Raw genomic sequence first — 14,114 nt, forward strand, 5'->3', positions numbered from 1 at the left:
GCTCTAATCATGTCTTTTAACAATGTGTTCCTCCTCTTACGATTTCCAAAGAACTATCTTCAAATAACTATTGTCATGATTTTAATTCCTTATGTTAGAATTCATGTTATAGATTTGATATATATATATATATATATATTATCTTACTAAAACAGTGGCTTGATTATTTCAGCGTATTGCTGTTTTGTGTGCCAGAATGTCAGGTCCTCAAATGTAGTATTTTATGCATAAATGCAAAGTAATGAATGAATCTTGCTGAATTGCTGACATTAAACATGACTCATTAAACATGTTAGCAAGTTATTTAGATGGTATTCTAATACTTACAAACTGATATTGCAACACATCTTATTAGAAAGCAATTTTTGAGTCGTGGCATGGTCCAACACTTGAGAAAATGAATTAAGAGAATAGAAGTGAAAGGCTGGTTAGCACACAGGTTATGGAGTTAGGATAGCAAATTATAAAAGATTCCTCTTCTGGTTCTTGGTGTCTCACTTGGAAATAAATTTTCATGCTGTTGAAGAAATTAGAAATTTTCATTGAAATTAAGAAATCTCAAATTCAATTTTTCACTCCCCCCCCCCTTTTTTTTTTTTTTTTTTCTCCCTTGCTGGAGTCATAAATTTGGAGGACTATAATTTCTGGCTCTTATTTTTGGTACTGTGAAAATAAATACATGATTAGTTTTGTGAAAAATACCACGTTTGGACATACAACAGATTGCATTCTTTATTATAAATAAATAAATAAGAAGACTGTTCTTATGAAGAGCAGTTTGCATTGCTCCATGTATCGAACAAATGTTAGTGACTCGCTGTTTTCTGAGCAGAACAGATGCTTCTCTGAGAGCTTGTTTGTATGCAAATCCAAGTAAATGCATGTATTCCAGGATGGGGCAGGCATTGTGTGTCTACAGTGTTCAGTGAGATTTCTGGTCAGTTATACCCACGAAGTCAATGCATGCATCGTCTACTTCAATCTTCAGCTCAGAGCTTGAAGGTGGAACTGTTCCAAGTCAGTCACCTTTTCCTTACAGCCATGTAAAAAGTATGATAAACAGTTTCTGGACATCTGTCTTGTTTTGGTTTTAGCCTTCTTGAAAAAAGTTATCATCCTCTATGTTATTCTCTTCTAATATTCCCTATTGTTACATGAATACTGGTTAAAAGAACTTATTTCTAGAGTAGCAGCTGACTTTTGTGATAACAATAATGGCTTCTCTACATCATTTAGGTTATTCTGCGGGGATTATTGAGATGAATGTAAAACCAAAACATTTCAAATACATTAAAGTTTATTTAGATGCTGAGAGTATTTTAATGTGTAAATCTAACCATCATTTTTGTTATTTAAATTTAATATGAAGAACTCAATAATTAAGGAATAAGAATGTAGTTTACTGAATCCTTACTTGAAAGACAGGGATTTTTTTAATTATAATTGTGATTTTTTTTCCTCTGTTTTTCTAATAGCGGCTCTGATTCGAGGGAATCGTAAAAACTGTGCTCAGTTTTCTGGATCTCTTGATTGGTTGATCAGCAGATTAGAAAGACTGGAAGCCTCTTCTGGTATGATTTTTAATATTTTATCTTCCTTATTTTCCCAGTTTTTAATTCTTTTAAAATTGGTAATATAATTATTTAGGGTAATTATGATGAAGAATTGCTATTCTTCTTATGGGAGAGCAAATATATTAATCAAATATATATATATTATATAAAACATATTCTGCCCTGCAGAAAGGGAGGTGGGGTGTTTTGGTCAACAGCATGAGTCAATAGAGTGCCCTGGGAGCCCAAAGAGTCAGTTGTAGCCTGGGGTTCATCAGGCAGGGCATGGCCAGCCAGTTGAGGAAAGAGATTGTCTTGTGGTGGTGTGGCCTTACCTCGAACACTGTATGTGGTTTTCGGCATCACAGTATAAGAAGGACATAAAACAATTAAGAGTGACCAAAGGACAGTTGCAAAGGTGGTGAAGGATCTAGAGAAGGATCAGATTTTGTGGCTGATATTTGAGTCTCTTGCCCCATTTTACTGATATAAATAGTAACTTTTTTTTTTTTTTCCCTTACGTAAAGATATACAGCTGTTCTTTTGGACACTTAAGACTGATTTTTGACTCTTTCCCAAGCATGCTTTTCATGCTGGTGGTTATATTACAGATCAGAAAGCAATGTAATGCTGTTAAGAAATGTCACTTCTGCCTGCTTTTTTTGTTTTTGTGGGTCTTTATTTATCTACGTATTTATTTTTGCCTCCTGTCTTGTTTTTCAAGATTAGTAAAATTATTTATTAGATTGAAAAGCATGCATAGTGTAAAGTCTGTGTTCTAGATTTTGTACTTTTCAATGTAACGCTTCTTGGAGTTCTGTAGGTTACAGCAATAACAGAACATAAACATAAGACATGGTGAGATTTTTAATGTTTGATTTGCCAATTAAGTGAACTACAGGACATAAAAATACTATGAAATAGCTGAAATAAAAAACAAATGGTACAGAATGCACCTTACAGAAAAGTTCATTTCTCACATGCACTAGACAGGTAAATTGAAAAAGTTGGAGCTAAAAGTCTAAATTCATCTCTTATACCCAATAAGACATTTGCCTTGCAAATTATTCCTTGTTGTAACAAAAAGCAGAGGGGAATAAAAAATATAAATTATGCAAATTAGAGAAGTTTTACACTAAATGCTCAGAAATGTTAACATTAAAAAAAAAAAAAGTAATGTCTTGAGAAGTTTCAATTTCTTTATGTTAGTCATTAACATAATCTATTATTAGCATACCTATATTTTCTTACCATTATAAAAGATCTAAAGTTGAACTACTAGCAAAAACTGCTAAATATTTAAAAGAAATATATTTTCTCAACTTTCTAGAGAAAGTTGAGAAAATGCTGTTTTAAGTCAAAAGAATCCTGTGAGAAACATAGTAACCATGAAGCTGAAAACAATTTTGTAGTGCTTGCACTACCACAGGGAATCTCCATCTCAATTTTTATTTATTTACTTTTAATCTCACACTGTTGGTATTTTTTCTTTGTGATTTGACAATGAGAACATAACAGTGTAACTATTTGTAATGTCCTATATAACTTGTATTAATCCTCAATACCCAATAATAGTCCAAGCAATTTAATAAAATCTTTTGTATTACAGGTTATGATAGTTTTACTGTAACACCACATAGAGACGTATTTCAACCTGTCTCTTTTTTATTGCCTGGTTCTAGCTACTGTACTTGATATCTCTTGTCAGCTATTCTTTGATGTTCCTGTTCTGATTCATGTTTGTCTTTTCACAGAGGGTGTAGATATGGAGGTGGATTTCAAGAGCTAACTATTAATAATAGCACATGGAATGTATATTCAATCCACAGAAACAGATTTAAACAACATTCCATATTTACTGATTGCTGCGTTTTAAGTTTTAGCTCTCTGTATTTCACATGTGCTTTGCTTTGTCATTACTATTAATGCATATCATTTTCCCTCCATCTCCTCTTCTGTTCTCTGCTGTTACCCTACTGGAGACATTTCCAACTGCAGATTAAGAAATATTCTCCAGTTGCTGTTATGACTGTTCTGTTTAATATACAATATTAGTTACTGTTTTGTTGAAAGATGACCTTTTGGAAGTCTTTTAAATATTATTTTCTGTAATTATGCTACAGTAATTTCACAAGGCAGGAAGACCAATGGGCAGCATAGTTAAAACAGTAGTGAAAGCAATATAATAACCACCTTCCTGATTGCATATTTGCGTTTTTTCCATTATCTTCTTATTTTAGTGCTCGTGCTGTTTTGTGAACTGGAAGGAACATAATAATCTTCCTTTCAATAAAAATATTCAGTTGATGCCAGACTTGTCCTAAGAATTACAATTAGGGAGAGTCATCCTTAAATTGGAGCTCCTTGTGGCCAGGGAATTTGACTTGTACCTTCATTATTTTAGCATTTCACATTGACAGTAAGAAGTGTGATATGTACAGTCATTTTTCTCATCTATTGTTTGTACTCCTTTCTCAACTAGCCTCACCCCACATTCAGTTCTGCTATGCAGGAGTTGCAGGCAGAGCATTATTTATTTCCCAAATAAATAACAAATAAATCCTAATGACCTAAATAAATTCTAAATGACCAATAAATCCTAAATAAATAGTTCTGCAAATTTTGGAATTCTTAATTTGCAGGGTTTCTTCTACACCTGCATGATTTTTAGGAAAGGGAACCTGCGATACTCTGACTGAAGCTTTCTATTTGGAAAAACAGAATTCATCAGCAAAATTACTGCAGTTACTTTATTAATGTACAAAATAGTTTAACACTGGCACACATATTCAGGACTTCAGCTATAACAGGACTTCAGAAATGATGATTTCCATCAAACTTCTCATTTCTAATCATTTTACATATCCTGTAGGTAATAGATAACCTAGAAAGAACAGCTTTTGGTGAGATATTTCCAGGGAATGGATAGTAGAGAAAATTAGATTTTTTTTTTGGATATATCCACTAATTTATCTGTGGCTTGTAATATTATCTAATCTAGCTAGGATGTTGGGTTTCTATATTAACATTTATCCTACTCCTAATCAGTGTGGAATATTTTTAAACTATTTTTTCAGCTCAGAAATATCACTCCTATCTGTACCTGAGACATATCCCGTGCTGAATGTTTTTATGCTCTCAATTTTGTAGTTCGTTTGCTTCTGTAAACTATTTTTTTTTTTTCCCCTGCAGAATTATGCCTCCAAGGTGGGGGTTCTTTTACTATGCTTTTACTTCTTACTCAGGATGTCCACCTGATTTGTTTCAGCCTTGGTGTGTTTGTGCTCTGAATTCATGAGCTGCTCAATTTATGTGGGAACAGGAACGTATGAGACTACATCTTTTGTTCCCAACTGGTGACACAGAGTTAGCTGCTCATAGCACTGGTGTCTAGTCAGAGATTTGCTGATCATTGTCCCTATCACTAGTGTATTGTGTAGAGAACCTAGTGAAAGAGATACTGTAATTGAACAATCATGCTGATTTACAGTATTGTTAGGGAAACGTGCTCTGTAATTGTATTGATTTTCTTGCTTTCATAAATAATTGAGTAACAGAATTTAAACAGAACCAAACATTTAAAAATTGGCAAAATCACAGGGTTGATCTTTCTTCCACTTTAGCCCACCTTTAGTAATGAGAGCACTCATATAAGAAAAATGTTCTCACAATTATGCAGGTGCATGGGATTTGACTGCAACCTGCTTATTTTCAATGTATTTCCCTAGCTGCTTCACAGTTAAATTATTTCCTAAGAGACCTAATTTTACTTTTCAAACTCTCATAATTAAGATTTTCCAATATAATTCAAAATTTTGCACTCAGCTTTTAGAGGTACAATATGAAATTCTTTACAACAGTTTAAAATGCTGTTACATGATTCCTATTTTTATTTTAATTTGTCATAAGGTTTAAATCATGTTTTAAAAATTAAAAGCTAAATGTTTATGATGAGATAGTAAGTTTATCATAAACTCTGTATATGTTTGTGACATTTGTATTCTATTCAAACACTTTCTGCTTGATTGCGTTTTGCAACTTCAGTGAAATTGGAGCAGGTCCAGCTACATAGACAAATCTAAAAGTGAATTAGTCCAACCAAACCATCATTGTACATTTATATATATATATATATATGTATATATTTATTTTCTTTTCTGAAATACGGGGAATTTGCTCTTAGAACAAAATGTGTTTTATGATCAGCATTCAGATGCTGCAGTAACTGTTGAAGTCACTGTGGCAGTTGAGTTTAGTTGATAACATTTTTTTCTTGAGTGTTTTACACCTTAAAAGTAATTATACTTCCATTATTGAAAAGTTTAAAATTAGAAAACAAATACAATGCACTATTTTAAGACAAAATTGTTATTATGAAGCTATCTACACTAATGTAAAAATTCCAAGGTTATGGCTACCACACTTATGTTACGTGGTATTGTTTCATATTGAATTACTATTTTTATTGTTAACAGTGCGTTTCAGTGACACAATGAGAGGTGGGATACCTTACCACATTTTGAATGAATTGATCTCCTTGCATTCCTAGATCGCTGTGGCACACAACAAAGCTGTTGATCTTGTTACAGATTACCTCCCTAGATTGAGGATCCTTTTGTACTACTTCTCTTACTTCCCTAGGTAGGGAGGTGTTCAAGTGACCCCTGCCTTGTTAGCAGGGGTGATGGACTGTGGTCCTGAATGTTGCTGCAGATCATCTAGTCATTTAGCTCTCATGACTCTTAGGTCTTTGTCCTTTTAATCAATACTGTTAATGTGACATTCTAGTGATATACATCTACTGTATATCTACTGTAGTAGTGAAACTCTGCTTATATCTTCAGGGCTACAGAATGACTTAGAGAGTTCATATCTAGCTCAATATACATATCAATATCATATTGCATGGATATGTCTTTATTCAGAGTCACTGCTCAGAATAGGAAAATTGCTTACTATGTCTGTGCAGGGTTTCCTGTGTTCTGTGTTTTCATATGTGTGTCTTCAAGCCTATTGAAAGACATTTTGTTTGAAACCTGTGTATGAGATATATCAAATTTTCACTTTATTTGTTGTTTATCCTCTGCCTTTACTACACTTCAGTCTTTGAGTAATCTGTATGCTTTATTAGTGATGACAGCATATCTTCATGCAGATCCCAAAGAAAAATTACCAAGTAGTATTGGGACAAAAAGGTTCTATAGGTTATCCGTGATTAACAAGTGATGTCTGAATGTAATCACCAGCAATTCCAGTCATTACTTTAGTTCAGATTTTCTTGTGAAATAAAAATAAAAATACCCTTCTAATAGCAAGTAATTTAAAAATAATCATTGTCTCTTCCGACAGAGTAACTTGGTCTTGTCAAGAATGGGAAACAGCAAACTGAAAGATTAAAAAAAAAAATAAAAATCTTTCTTGATATATGTTTGTTCATAACATTCTTATTTTTATTCCTCTGTGAGAATTCTGCTCATCCCAGTATTCTCTTATAAGAGAATTTTTTATTGATTGTTGTGGTGGTTTTACCGTGCTGGGCAGCTAAACACCACAACCGCTCTCTCACTCCAGTGAGACCCAGTACAGTTGTTCTTTGATAGGTCCATTTTCTTTGGATGCATTGGTCTTTCTGTTGTTGTTTTTAGTAGAGCTGTTCCTTGATTTGAATACAAGTATGTATGATACAAGTTGGTTTGAATTTAGAAATATTAAAAAGAAAAAATTCATGAACTGAATGTGTTTTCATCTTTGCTGGTGTACAGAAATGGAAGACATCATTAGTCTGCAAACATGTATCCGTGGATAGGTATGTTATTGATGTAATAAATTGTTAAAGTTGCTCAGAATTCCTTTGCTCAGTGAGATACTTGAGAGATCCTCTAGGTGGGATTTTCTGCTGATCCTATGAAGACAATAGAAGAGACATGTGATTCCTGGCCATTTATATTCCTTATAAATAATGGTTTTAATATCAATCTGTATTTTTTCATAGTACTACTTTTTCATTGCATTTCATTATTCATTGCATAGGCATGCATTTCATATTTAGAAGAAAAAAAAATATATATATATACACACACTTGTTTGTTCGATTAACTTATAGCTTTAAGTTTATATTTTTGTTTTGTGAGAGGCTTTATGATCAGTTAATCAGGAATTAATAAAATGAAGAAAAATAATTCCTGTGATAAATCAAAGTATGTATTTTTTTTTTCCTTAAATCTGTATTTTGATTTTTCTTAATTGTTAAAAAATTGAAAGCTAAAAATAAAGAAAACTAGAGATATATTTTTGTGGCAATTGGCAGTTTGACCTGCTTTGTCATGTTTTGTTTGCTTTTTTAATCTAACACCTGTTCTGTATTTCGACTACTGAGGACACTGATATGGATGTCCCACAATCTTGAAATTCTTAAGTATTATCAGTCATTTATTGATAATGCACACTTCACTTGGTGATTTATTCAAAACTAGTGGAAATGGATCAGAAATGCACTTGCCCCTCTCTAAGCTTTAGATCAAATCTGTAGTGTTAACGTGAAAGGGAGGCAGCTGACCAGTGTATGTTTCTAATCTAACATTTCTGTGTCATCACACTGTCTTGTGCACTGTGAGTAAGAGCTTTGTGTTCAGCTAGTAGTTCTTTGGAACTTTTTCTCCATAGCTGGACCTGCTCTTATTCAGCTGTTGGGCTGGTGATCTCTTCCTTATCTGGGATTGTGGAAAGACCAGAGTACTCTAACTGATGGAGTGTTTTTGTCTGATGCTTCTTTTCATACCATGGAGTCTGCAGTGCTGTATTTTTCTTTTGGTAAAGATGTGGCAAAGAGTAGAAGACTTTTGCTACAGATGTTGTTTTGCAAGGGTTAAGCTGAGTGTTTGGAGCCATGGCTTGAATACAGGGATAAGGAAACAATAATATCAGATGTGCAGCATGAACTGGAATTCCATAACTCGAGGTTTAAGATTGCTTCTCAGCTCTCCCTCAGTACTCTTGACTTTTCTCATTGAGAATAGTACAAAAATAGTGAACTGCATGCTTCATACTTGCCTTTGCCAAATATGGAATCTCCCAAAACAAGTGATGATCTATCACATGTAGGAGCCTGTTTTACTGCCCAATTGCAGGGAACAATTTTAAATCTAATGATTCTTGATGGCAATGACTGCTGCTTTATTAGGATGGGAATTGCATGTAATTGGGAGGCAACTGGTGATTTAGTGGTTCTTACGTCCTTGTGCATTTTAGTTTCATGTTCATTTTTGTTTGTTTGCTATTTCAAAAACATCACTGTTGGCTCCCAGCACAGCTGTTACAAATAAAATGATACATAGTGGGCCAGGAGACTGGGAATTTTCCTTTTTTCTTTAAATAAGAGGTATATGATTTCATTAGTGGTATTAGTAGTTCATGTGATTTTCTAAGATGAGAAACATAAAACTGTAAATATGGAGAGAATATTTGATTGATGTAATATGTATGTAATGTGAAGTCTTCACTTTTTGGAGCCATTGAAAACCAATGTTTTACACAGTTCGAATCTTTGAGCATTGATAATCACATGTTTATTAGTAAAATTTTCAAGTAATTTACAGGTTTTTCTCCTTTCCTTTCTGATTTTTATTTCATTCACTTATTTGGGGAAATCCAGAAGTACCATATCAATCTTGTTTTGGTTTTCTATAGCACATAACTGTCTTACTGAAACTAATGCATGTAGCTGAGCAAATATTGGGGAGTATTATATGTAGTTATGTTTTGATATATCCTTTGAATATTTTTTTTCAGGAATTCTAGAGGTTTTACACTGTGTGTTGGTGGAAAGCCCCGAAGCTCTAAACATAATTAAAGAAGGACATATTAAATCAATCATCTGTCTTTTGGATAAACACGGAAGAAACCATAAGGTAGGCATAGAGAGAGACTATATTTAGGTGAACATTCATGAACAAATAAAACATACTAGTTCTTCACTGAGAGAAGAACTGGAAAAATGGAACAGCTGGGCAATGGAACAGGCTTCCCGGGGAAGCTGAACCTGCCAGAGTCCAAGCATCATTTGGACAAAGCTCTCAGACATCTATTCTTATTTTTGGGTGGTCTTGTGCAGACCCAGAAGTTGGACTCAATGATCCTTGTGGGTCTTTGCCAACTCAGGATAATCTATGATTCTGTGATATTGCTCAGTGTAGAAGTTTGATTTCCAGTAATTCAATACTGTGTTCATAATTATGAATGAAACTTTTCCTAACAAGTGTATGGGCAGTTTGAAGAAGGAAAAGTGGACATTATCTGCTTTTTGATGAAAGCAGTGATACTACCTAAACCTCAAGGGAAGCAGGGAGCATACATCTTAATATTTTTAGGAGAATTTCAGGATTGTTGTAAAATAAAATGACTATGCTAGATGCTTTCATGGTGTTGTACCCTTACACATCTTCCACTAACAAGATGTACAGCATTAGATTGCCAGAAGTAACTCAGTGTGATTATGAAGACTATAAAACATGAAAAAAAAAAAAAAAAGATAATCTATTTTTTTTCCAGGTGTTGGATGTCTTGTGTTCTCTCTGTGTATGTCATGGAGTAGCTGTGCGGTCTAATCAACATCTAATCTGTGATAATCTCCTGCCTGGAAGAGATCTGCTATTACAGACACGCCTAGTCAACCATGTTAGCAGGTAAAGAGAAAAAGAGTGAATCTGTATGTATGAACAAAATAGAATAAAACTTGTGGTTAAAAAAAAAATAAAAATAGCCACTAGAGGAAAACTGTTTACATCCAAAACTTTAATTGAGGTATTTTATTCTCATTACGATTTTAAATACTGTTTGTGGTATTTGTTATAATCAAAATACGGGTAAGAGCTGCTGCAAGCTAAAGTTGCGTGCACCCTCCCTCTCTCTATCTCAACTGCTTTAAATATGTGAAATTGTGAAGTCTTTTCAAACATTCTTGTCTAGATCTAACTGTGCTTTCAAAATATCATCGACAAGTACTTTTTATTGCCTTCTTCCACCAATGTTTATAATCTTGTGAGGATCGAGCTTTGGACAAAATCAAGAATCTAATACCAAATACCTTCACCAGTATCTTAAGCAGATATTGTGAATTTTGCATGGGATATTTATGGGGAGCTCCTTCACGGTAGCAAAATTGTAAAAGTTACCTTCCAGCTGATGTTAATAACAAGCTGGAGTGAGTAACATCTTAAACCACCAAACTAATATTTATGAAATATCACAAGAGTTTAAATGTATGCTAAGGCAGAAGAATCTGGCCTCAAGTGCAGATTCAATGCGGCCTTCCGCGATCTCAAATTTATGTCTCTTTAAAAAAAAGTCTCAGTAATTAAGTGAGAATGAAAGTTGAAACATAGAAATAGTAATTACAATTCATAGGAATTATATTTTTTAGGATTAATTAGATGTTGAAAAACATTAAAAAAAAAATCCACAATTGTATGTTACGAGGAGACCTTTTGAAGTAAAAATAAATCCCAATCTGAAAATGAAATTAAGTTAACAAACATATAGGTAATACATTCACTCATAATGTATACTTATTTTTCATACCCACATCTGACACGCCCTCTCCTCCCTGCCAATACACACAATAACACACCAACAAATATAATACATGCAAAGATAGTATAATAAGAATAATTCCATGTTAGAAGAAATTTTAAGTGTGGGTACTGATTGAGCTTACAAGGTGAGTTTTGATCTTGTAAAGGTAAGGTGCAGCTGTCCTTCCCAAATACAGCTGCAGAAAAAGCTAATGTATTTAACATATTTTTGCTCTGTATTAGTAAGTTACGAATAAATACATTTATATTCCTATGGTGATAAGGAAAAATATTATTTTACAAAAGTCAGAAAGGCTAATTAAGCATTGAGTGCATTTAGAGAGAAAACAAAACTTACATAACTTTCACCACAAATAATTGGTAAAGGAGGATTCTAAGGTACTGAAGTTTGATGTATTTTTTCAGGGTACTAGAAAATTCTTGTTGCCAGCTCATATTTTAAAAAGATTAAATTGGATAATTAGATTGATTAAATTATAGAGTTTGGACAAAGTCTTGACTAAGCTGGTACTGTGTTCAGTCAGAAAAGATTTAATGGGTGATCTTGCTACTAATTTACCAATGATGTTTTTTTCTAAAAGATAGCTCCTGTCAAACTTTTAAAAAATATTTTAAGGAGATTAAATGTCAGCAGCTTTTAATTTTATCTATATTATTCTAATAAAAAAAAAATAAAGTAAAACATTAAATTTGAGATAAATGAAAAGTCTGCAGGAGTACATGGAGTTCTTGAGTTTTTCATAACCACTTTTATGCTTTCTCTTTCAGCATGCGACCCAATATCTTTTTGGGGATTAGTGAAGGCTCTGCCCAGTACAGAAAATGGTACTATGAACTTATGGTGGACCATCTAGAGCCATTTGTGACTGCAGAATCAACTCATCTACGAGTGGGCTGGGCTTCAACAGAAGGCTACTCACCATATCCAGGGGGAGGAGCAGAATGGGGAGGAAATGGTGTTGGTGATGACTTGTATTCCTATGGCTTTGATGGTCTACATCTGTGGTCAGGTAGTATTTCCACTTTTTTTTTTTTCTCTTATTCTTTTCTCTCTCTCTCTCTTTTATTTTTATTTTTTATGTATATATTTTTTTAAGCAAGGTTGTTAAACTTGGAGTTCCAGTGAGGTTGTTTTTCAGGAATGAATTGGATGTCTCAGTTGACACTTGGAATATCCAGAAACACGGTCCCATCAGAATATGTTTGAAGTTGATATTGCAAATAGAAAAATTTATTTTATACAAAGTAATAAGTAATGCAGGCAGAATAATAATATGTTTCAGCCTTTTTTTTTTTTTACAGTAATTATAAAATTTTTATTTAAAACTTCAAATTACAAAAAATGAATTCTGGCCTAGTCAGAATTCTGTAGTCTGTATTTATAATTCCTGTGTGATAGTGGAAGAACAGTCTGAGAGACCTGATTCATAGTTATGCTTTTTGCTATACGTTTTAAAACTAGATATTTTTTCTGTAGCGATGTCAACGCTTTAGTTGCATACATTAACTGTTTATTACATAACTTGAAAAATCATATTCCTGCCTGATATATGGTGTGTTTAGTGTGTATTCAGTATTTAAATGTCATTGACCCATACTGGATCATCTGTTAATAGAAATTTCTGTATGTGAATTCTAGAAAAGCAGGACTGAGTATCCAAACTTTTTGTATTTGCTGTTGTTTCTGCAAATAGCTTATTCTCTCTCCAAACTGAGTTAGCAATATCAGAGTCATCTTTTTTTTGCTTGATTTTGCTCACATGCAAAGATTCCAAGGTATCATTTGGTATGAATGGGTAATTCTACACATGGAGATTCCTAAACTTGAAAAGCATTTCTATTGCAGTTTCATTTTGTTAAGGAAAAAATGTCTCCTTTGATTTTGAGAGATTATTGGTAAACTGTAGAACTGACAGGAAACTGGGTGAGGCTTGTTAGACTGGCAAGTTGTGCCACTGTATACATACGAGCTTATTTTTTAAAGACCCTTCACAGATGAGAGAGACTTGTTAGTGAGTCAGCTGTATGTATGATTCAGTGTCTTTGAAGATTTGAGGCATTGTGGCTAGGTACTTGGAAGAAGAGAGTTTTACATTTCAAAAAACTTCTTCAATCAAAATAGCAGAATATTGTATCACAAAGTAATAATATACCCGCTAGAGTGGCATCTTGATAACATAGCTGCCACTTTTGCTCTCATGTATGGTGAAAATTGCTTTGGAACAATGATGCATAATTAATGGTGTCAGTAAAGATGTGTCATAACTGAGTTTGTCAGATGAAGTATTATTACAGAAAAAACAGAAAATATTGAGGTAACCCAAATAACTTTTGTAGTTAGGTTCACTTTTAGGGAGGAAACATAAGGTTACTTAAAATCAGAATTATTTTTCTACCTAATGGAAACTTCTTAAATCAGAAATGTCACAGAATAAATGAATAATTTTTGTGGCTCTTAAGTCAATAATCCATCCCAGTCAAAAAAGTCAGATCAAATTAGTATACTTAGTTTTTAATATTAATTTCTGTTGTAAATGTGGCTGACAGATTTGGAAATATTGTTTTCCTTGACATTTTCAGTGGGAAATGTAATACATACATCTCAAACTTAGAAGGACTTTAAATAGTTGAATTTTGAAAATCGTGGCCTTCACAATCCCAGGCTGACAAGTCCCTGAAACATTTTGAAAATAATCTTTGGAGAATGAAGTATTTACTGCATTAATGAATAGCAACAATAATTCCTACCACTGAGCTGCTGTTCTGGAACAAGTCTTTGCCAGAATCACATTTAATTTACATTTGTTTCTTCAGTCATGCAATTACTTCTTTAATATAGAGAAGTGAAACTCATAGAACTTTAAAGCCTAAGGCCAGGAAAGAGACTTAAATCATTTGGGCTGACTGTGTAAATCAAAGATAATTACATATTTCTTTTAAAAAGTCAGTTCTTCATTGAACCCAATGACCC

General features: G+C 33.2%; 1 protein-coding gene across 13 annotated transcripts in view; it reads left to right on the plus strand.

Annotated features, from left to right (window-relative positions):
- RYR2 (ryanodine receptor 2) overlaps nucleotides 1-14,114 on the plus strand; it is a 413,797-nt gene that overhangs the window by 213,746 nt on the left and 185,937 nt on the right. For all 13 annotated transcript variants that reach the window (XR_014317119.1, XR_014317120.1, XM_082756062.1 and 10 more), the window contains 4 exons: nucleotides 1,476-1,571; nucleotides 9,342-9,460; nucleotides 10,101-10,234; nucleotides 11,912-12,153. Coding sequence is in view for 11 of the 13 variants with exons in the window: in XM_082756062.1 (XP_082612188.1) it covers nucleotides 1,476-1,571; nucleotides 9,342-9,460; nucleotides 10,101-10,234; nucleotides 11,912-12,153 (591 nt within the window). In the remaining 2 variants the exon portion in view is untranslated. The remainder of the gene's footprint in view (nucleotides 1-1,475; nucleotides 1,572-9,341; nucleotides 9,461-10,100; nucleotides 10,235-11,911; nucleotides 12,154-14,114) is intronic.

Source organism: Aythya marila (assembly GCF_965140915.1).
Source record: "Aythya marila genome assembly, chromosome: 3".
NCBI classification, from domain to species: domain Eukaryota; kingdom Metazoa; phylum Chordata; class Aves; order Anseriformes; family Anatidae; genus Aythya; species Aythya marila.